Source organism: Macaca fascicularis, chromosome 4 (genome assembly GCF_037993035.2).
Source record: "Macaca fascicularis isolate 582-1 chromosome 4, T2T-MFA8v1.1".
Taxonomy (NCBI): Eukaryota; Metazoa; Chordata; class Mammalia; order Primates; family Cercopithecidae; genus Macaca; species Macaca fascicularis.
Genome location: NC_088378.1, coordinates 12,159,422 through 12,167,596, shown reverse-complemented (window position 1 = coordinate 12,167,596; position 8,175 = coordinate 12,159,422). Strand labels below are relative to the sequence as shown.

The 8,175-nt window shown below is 46.9% G+C and overlaps 1 protein-coding gene across 6 annotated transcripts in view; it reads left to right on the top strand.

Annotated features, from left to right (window-relative positions):
• The first annotated feature begins 391 nt into the window (after positions 1–391).
• The window catches only part of OSTM1 (osteoclastogenesis associated transmembrane protein 1), a 48,419-nt gene continuing 40,635 nt past the window's right edge, over positions 392–8,175 (top strand). For 5 of the 6 annotated variants that reach the window (XR_276034.5, XR_010586189.2, XR_276033.5 and 2 more), the window contains exon 1: positions 392–883. Coding sequence is in view for 2 of the 6 variants with exons in the window: in XM_005551524.5 (XP_005551581.2) it covers positions 482–883 (402 nt within the window). In the remaining 4 variants the exon portion in view is untranslated. Of the gene's footprint in view, positions 982–8,175 lie in introns of all 6 variants that reach the window. The other variant, XM_074036807.1, reaches the window with a different exon arrangement.

Here is an 8,175-nt window from a genome sequence, read left to right as displayed (position 1 = left end):
ACCGGCCAGCGGGCTTTCTCTGTGAACGCAGCCGACGGTCATTTCCACAACGGAGGCCGTCGTCCGTCCAGCGAGGTAAGAAACTTGTAGGACGCCCGGAACTCCCAGAGGGGTGGGCGTTCAAGGGTCAGGACTCCTGAGATGCAACTGTCCAAAGCGGTGGGCGCTCGTCGTCACCCGCTGGCGAGCCTGGGCTCGGGAGCCTCCAGCGCACCACCCCCGCGCGCACCGCATCTGACGCCGGCCTGGAAGCGAGCGGCCGCAGGGTGGGCGCGTCCCGCACGAGCGCAGGCCCGGGTCCCGGAGACAGCCGGCAGCCAATGGGGCGGGGCGTCGCGCGCAGGGGGCGGGGCCGTGACGCGCCCTCCTCGTGACCCGGCTCTCGGCCTGCGCTTGCGGAAACCGGAAGCGGCGGCTGTCAGCGGTGCCGGTTGGGGGCGGAGAGGTGGTGGTGGGCGCCCTGGGGTGTGTGAGCCCCGTGATGGAGCCGGGCCCGACAGCCGCGCGGCGGAGGTGTTCGTTGCCGCCGTGGCTGCCGCTGGGGCTGCTGCTGTGGTCGGGGCTGGCCCTGGGCGCGCTCCCCTTCGGCAGCAGTCCGCACCGGGTCTTCCACGACCTCCTGTCGGAGCAGCAGTTGTTGGAGGTGGAGGACTTGTCCCTGTCCCTGCTGCAGGGTGGAAAGCTGGGGCCTCTGTCGCTGCCCCCGGACCTGCCGGATCTGGATCCCGAGTGCCGGGAGCTCCTGCTGGACTTTGCCAACAGCAGCGCAGAGCTGACAGGGTGTCTGGTGCGCAGCGCCCGGCCCGTGCGCCTCTGTCAGACCTGCTACCCCCTCTTCCAACAGGTCGTCAGCAAGATGGACAACATCAGCCGAGCCGTGGGGGTGGGTACAGGACCACGTCCGGGACTGTGGCGCGGGAGAGTTGGGACAGGAGGAGGATGTAATGATGGTCAACGCTAGGGGCCTCAGTTTCCCCAACAGTAAGAAAAAGGGGTTGGACTGGGTCTGTGGAGTTGGGACATCAGAAAAAGGGGGTGGCATTATGGGGCTTGGGGTTTGGGTTTTTGCTTCCATGAATGCTGTTGGACAGCTTTGGTTCATATAGGTGTGATTGGTTTTCTTGGGGGTCCTGATTCCTCAACCCTCTTCCTCTTCCTCCGCCCACTCCACCATAGCTTCTCGTCATCTTCTCCTGGAGTTCCCGGGAAGGATCCTTTTCTGAAACAGGTGGGATGGAGACACTGGTAGTGGTTGGGAATTTGAGATTTGTAGCCGGAAATGTTCCATGTCCACCACCTTCTAACTATGTAACCTTGGAGTAATTGTCTTCTCAGAACCTTAGTTTCCTCCTCTATAAAGTGGAAAGAACAGCTGCCTAATGCGGCTGTTGGAAGAATTAAAAGAGATGTTGCCTGTGACTTCATCTTTGTGATATAGACAGTCTGGAGCTAGCGGCCAGGAGTCCAGTTCCATTCTGCTTATTAGCGGTATACTCTGGGCAAGTTACTTACATTCTCTGTCCTTGTTTACTAATCTGTAAAATGGGGATAGGCCGGGCGCGGTGGCTCACGCCTGTAATCCCAGCACTTTGGGAGGCCGAGGCGGGTGGATCACGAGGTCAGGAGATCAAGACCATCCTGGCTAACAGAGTGAAACCCCGTCTGTACTAAAAAATACAAAAAATCAGCCGAGCGTAGTGACGGGCGCCTGTAGTCCCAGCTACTCGGGAGGCTGAGGCAGGAGAATGGCGTGAACCCGGAAGGCGAAGCTTGCAGTGAGCCGAGGTCGCGCCACTGCACTCCAGCCTGGGCGACAGTGCGAGACTCCATCTCAAACAACATAAACAACAACAACAACAAATTAGAAAACTGACACATAGTAATACCTCTAAGTAAATGGGAGGTAAAATTTTAAGAAATTGTAAGACTGCACTTCATTCTTGGTACCTTGAGGGTGTTTCTAGTTGTGTGGTACCTGCTGTGAGGGCCTTAATTTAAAAAAGAAAAACAGACACAATTCCTGCTCTTAAGTACTTTATAAAGTTTAGACTAGGAAAATATTAGAGTGTCAGGGTTGTTGGGAGTCACGAGGTGTGGGCCGGATATGTTTGGTAAAGGAAAAACATGAGGAATAACACTGGGATTGGAGAATGAGAAAGTTCCTCTTGTATTAAGGGGACAGCAAGTAGTCTCATGAAAATGTGGTTGGAATTATTTCATAAATTTAAACTTGTCTAAACTTGTTTATAGTTGCACTAAATATAAATTTGTATCTAGTTGTATCCTGCTTTAAGTCAGCCTGTTATTATTTAAAATAAATCTGTCATGGCTGTGTGTGGTGGCTCATGCCTGTAATCCCAGCGCTTTGGGAGGCTGAGGAGGGGCATCGCCTGAGGTCGGGAGTTCGAGACTAACCTGACCAACATGGTGAAACCCCTGTCTGTACTAAAAATACAAAAATTATCCGGGTGTGGTGGCATGTGCCTGTAGTCCCAGCTGCTCTGGAAGCTGAGGTAGAAAGATCACTTGAACCTGGGAGGCCAAGGTTGCAGTGGGCCGAGATTGCGCCCCTGCACTCTAGCCTGGGCAACAGAGTGAGACTCCATCTCAAAATAAATAAATACGTAAAAATAAAAATCTGTCATTTTACATAAATGGGGAATTTATTGCGTTAAATAAATTCTGTAGTCAACCCTTTTGTAAAGAGCATGTGTTTTTGTTTGTTTTTTCTTTTTTTTTTTTGAGACAAGTTCTCGCTCTGTTGCCCAGGCTAGAGTGCGGTGGTGTCATCTCGGCTCACTGCAGTCTCTGCCTTCTGGGTTCAAGTGATTCTCCTGCCTCAGCTTCCTGAGTAGCTGGAACTACAGGTGTGCACCACCACACCTGGCTAATTTTTTTATTTTTAGTTGAGACAGGTTTCACCATGTTGGCCAGGCTGGTCTCGAACTCCTGGCCTCAAATAATCCACCCACCTCGGCCTCCCAAAGATTTGGGATTACAGGTGTGAGCCACCACACCTGGCCAAGGACGTATTTTCAAGGTAAATAAATTCAGGCTTACATGCAGTATTTTCGAGGCACACTTGCATTGGGTATAGCAAGGAATATATATCTTACTATCACTTTAAAACATAGTACCTAAGACATGTCCCTATCAACTGCAGCAGGATATGGTATAGCATCATATTCAGTGTTGAGCAGTTAAGATGAGTTGTTTTAGGGTTCCATTTACTCTAAAGAACAAGTGTTATTGTGGGCAGAATGGCCAGGGATCATGATGCAAAGTGTGGGTCTTTGGAGGCAGCAAAGCTTTTCTCATATGTGTAGGTACTGTGGAATTAAAAAGAGGCTAAAAGTAGCACCTCAAACTCTAGTGTGCAGTATTATAGGCATCACCCAATCTGCATATGAATTTCTATATGAATTCCCCACTACCCAGAGGAGGCTTCCCAGTGGGGGAGTTGTAGAAACCCCCTTCCTCTCCCTCAGATTCTACCAGCAACCTGGGTACCCAGCTCAACTCACCCTGATGTGAAAGGAAGTAGATAAATAGGTGAAAAGAGGCAGGGAAACTTTTTTTGTATTTTCTCTCCAACTCATCCTAAGCCTTGGTCTCGGCTCCCCTTGTTTCCCCAGTAGAGCTGTATATGATTCTTTAGCTCAAAAACATGACTTCTACAGTTCTGAGGTACTTTATAGATTTAAAAGGCTATACGGACTGGTTTGGGAGTTGAACCATCATGTATAATAATGAACTTATGAGGCCAGGCATGGTGGCTCATGCCTGTAATCCCAGTGCTTTGGGAGTTTGAGGCAGGCAAATCTCCTGAGGCCAGGAGTTCGAGACCAGCCTGGGCAACATGGTGAAATTGTCTCCACTAAAAATACAAAAAAAAAAAAAAAAAAAAAATTAGCTGGGCATGGTGGTGCGCAGCTACTCAGGAGGCTGAGGCAGGAGAATTGCTTGAACCCGGGAGGAGGAGGTTACAGTGAGCCAAGATAGTGCCACCACTCTCCAGCCTAGGGAACAGAGTGAGACTCCAATGCAAAAAAACAAAACAAAAACCTATGGAAAAATGTGTCATGAGTGAACTTGAAGGAATTAGTTGTCTTTTGGGGAGGTTTATTTATCCAGTGTAATGTTTTTTTTTCTTTTTTGAGACGGAGTCGCACTCTGTTGCCTAGGCTGGAGTGCAGTGGTGAGATCTCTGCTCACTGCAAGCTCCACCTCCTAGGTTCGTGCCGTTCTCCTGCCTCAGCCTCCTGAGTAGCTGGGACTACAGGTGCCCACTATCACACCCGGCTGATTTTTTATATTTTTAGTAGAGACGAGGTTTCACCGTGTTAGCTAGGATGGTCTCGATCTCCTGACCTTGTGATCTGCCCGCCTCGGCCTCCCAAAGTGCTGGGATTACAGGTATGAGCCACCGCACCCAGCCTGTTTTTTTTGAGACGGAGTTTCCCTCTTGTTACCCAGGCTGGAGTGCAATGGCATGATCTCGGCTCACTGCAACCTTCGCCTCCTGGGTTCAATCCATTCTCCTGCCTCAGCCTCTCAAGTAGCTGGGATTACAGGCGCCTGCCACCATGTCTGGCTAATTTTTGTATTTTTAGTAGAGACAGGATTTCACTATGTTGGCCAGGCTGGTCTCGAACTCCTGACCTCAGGCGATCCACCCATCTCGGTCTCCCAAAGTGCTGGGATTATAGGCATGAGCCATCACCCCTGGCCTATCCAGTGTAATGTATTTTGTTTGACTCAGACTCAGTCTTTCATTTAAATTAGTTTTTAGCAAGCACCTACTATTCTTGAATATTGGGCTGGTAAAAGGATAAGAAGGAAAAGAAGGGTAAGATTCAGGCCTCAAACTATCAGTATAGTTAGGGGAAATAAAGTACCTTATATGGGGAAATAGGAAAATATTGGTGAGTGTTATAAATTGTACCATAGCAATTTAGAGCAAAAGAGTGAAAGGAATGCCAAGTTAAAGGAGGGAACAGAGCCCAGTGCAGTGGCTTATGCCTATAATCCCAGCACTTTGGGAAGCCGAGGCAGGTGGATCGCTTGAGGCCAGGAGTTTAAGACCAGCCTGGTCAACATGGCAAAACCCCGTCTCTACTAAAAATATAAAAAATTAACCAGGAGTAGTGGTGTGTGCCTGTAATCCCAGCTACTCAGGAGGCTGAGGTGGGAGAATCACTTGAACATGGGAGGCTGAGGTTTCAGTGAACCAAGTTTGCACCACTGTACTCCAGCCTGGGTGACAGAGTGAGACTCCGTCTCAAAAAAAGAAAAAAAAAAATGAGGAAACAGAGCAAGGCTGATTGATCAGAGGAAACCTACAAGCTGAATCTCAAGGCATTCTGTCTACCCTTCTTTAGTGTGAATGGACATGGATTGATTGAGAGAGGAGAGGAGTATAACAAGGAGAAAAAAGAATCAAAGCCAGAAACTAGTAAGCTATTTATGTGGTACAGCAATATAATTAGTTTAACTGTAATAAATTTCCATGATAAGAATCCTAGGTTCTTGTCACTTCCTTTTAGAATTTCTGGGACAGGGATCGCATATAGTTTTATTATCTCAAGGTAAAAAATACAGTGATTTCTGAAACCTGAATGATAGAACTGAGAGGTTCTCTCTTCCTTAGAGTCATACTTGCTCCTTTTAGTTTAAACTGATAGGGATATAGTTTCATTGTGATTCAGCATTATCAGAATGGTCCTGAGGATGCTTTTGACCCCTCAGATTCTGAATTGGTAGGCTCTGTCCTATTCTACTTGGTTTAAAATTTAGATAGTGTTTAAAATTTAGATTTATAGATCCATCCATCTACCTATCTATCTCTATCTATCTATGTATCTGTATATCTTTGTGAAGTGCTAGTCATTTGGGTTATGTATTTGGTGAGTATTCAATATACTTTTACTGTAGATTATTAACTAACAAATTCTTAGGACTATAGGGAGAAAACCAGAACATAGTATAATAATCTGTGCCTTTCATTAGAGATCAGAAAATGTAATATTTCTTCTGCATTCATTCAAAAAAATATTATTGAGTACCTATTATGTACAGGTTGTGGTAGCTACTAGGGATATAGCGTGAATGAGCAGAGCTTGTAGTCTGAAAACAGACATTAAGCATCTCCTTATACAAATAATTATTTAATTCATGTATGGTAAGTGTTGCTGATTAAAAAACCCAGATGCTACCAATGCATATGACAAGAGTGCTGACCTTGAGTATGACTGGGGGATAGGTAGAATGGTCAGTGATTAAAGCAGACATCTACAATTTGAGAGAACATGGGGCGTGGGAGGGAAGGTGTACATGTAAAGAAATAGCAGGCATGAAGACTGAGATGGGAAGGAGTTTGTGGTGTATTTGAGGTCTAGAACACAGCGCAGTGAGCAAGAAGGAGACCCATGGTCTGAGCCTGAAGAAGTAGACAGGCGGCAGGTCATGTGGGCCTTGTAGGATATGTTAAGGATTTTAGACTTTGATTTTAAAGCAGTATGATGTTATTGAAAGGTTTAATTCTGTGGAATGACATAATCAGATTTGTACTTTGCTATGTGACAGAAAATGGAGGGGGTTGGGGCTGGGGAGGGTAGGGGAAGAAGATATGTGGGAAGATTATAATTAGACTATTGCAGTGGTATGAGAGACAATAGTGGCTAGATTATGTGGGGGCCATCATGATGGGGAGAAATGGGTAGATTTCAGAGATACTTAGGAGGCAGAAATTAGAGGCTTGGAGGTTAATTGAAAGTGGGGAGTAAGGAAAAGGTAGTGATGATTTCCAGGGTTTTAATAAGAGCAGCTTAGTGAATAGGGTTGTCATTTACTGAGCTGGCAGGAGGAGTCTGTTTAGTGGGGGAAGATCATTAACTCAGTTTTGAACTTGTTGATTTTGAGGTGTTTATGAGCTTTCTAAGTGGAGCTATTGCCTATGTGGTTGAATATAGACATCTAGAGGACTGGACTGGAGATAACGCCTTTGGAAGTGTCAGCATAAAAATGGCATTTGAAATTATGACTTGGGTGAACATACCTGAAGAATTAGTAGGAACACTAAGAATTTAAGATTAAGTAAAGGATAAACTCTCAAAGGTGACTGAGAAGGAAGAATTGGAGAGATAAAGAAGAATGAGGAGAACATGATGTCCTGTAAATCAAGGAAAAGGGAAGGGGTGGTTATTTTTGTCAAATCCTGCTGAGAGAATTGGAGGTCCATCTGTCAACACTGGCAGTATTAGTGACACTAGCAAGAGTGAATTTGATGGAGTCCTTGGGTGTGAAAGTGAGATCAGATTGGGTTGAACGAACAGGGATTGGAAGATGAGGACTGGAAGATGAGGACGTGGTAAGAGTGAACCTAGACAACTGCTGAAGAGTTTGACCTTGATGGGGAGACAAGAAAGAGAGGCCACTAAAGAGCAATGTGGGACTCAGAGACTTTCTTTCATTTCTGTCTGTCTCTGTCTGTTTTTTAGACAGAGGCTTGCTCTGTCGGCTAAGCTGGAATGCATGGCACAATTTCGGCTCACTGCAGCCTCCACCTCCCGGGTTCAATCGATTCTCCAGCCTCAGCCTCCTGAGTAGCTGGGACTACAGGTGTCCACCACCACACCTGGCTAATTTTTTATTTTTAGTAGAGGTGGGGTTTCACCATGTAGGCCAGACTGGTCTCAAACTCCTGACCTCATGTGATCCACCTGCCTCAGCCTCCCAAGGTGCTGGGATTATAGGCTTGAGCCACCATGCCAGGCCAACTTTCTGTCATTTCTTTCCATTCCCCTGTCCCTCCATTCCTTTGTCCTGCCTTCTCTTCTTTCTTGCCCAAGATGGGAGAAAGCTGGACATGTTTAAATGTTGATAGTAAGGGTCCTTTAGAGAAGGTGAATATTTTGTAGGAGAGAGTGGGAAGCAGACAAGGTCAGTTTCCAGAAAAGGCAGGGTAGATGGGATCTAGGGCATCTTCAGAGAGATGGGCCTTGAAAGGGACAGGTGCCTTCCCCACCATAATAGGAGGGTAGAAAGAGAGGTTACATGTAGAGGTAGGCAGGTTAGAGTTTCAGCTCGAAGGCTTCTGTTATCCAGGAGGCTAGATCTTCTCTTGAGAGTAAAGAGTGGGAGAGGGATCAGAGTTTCTGGGAGAGTGGAAAAGTT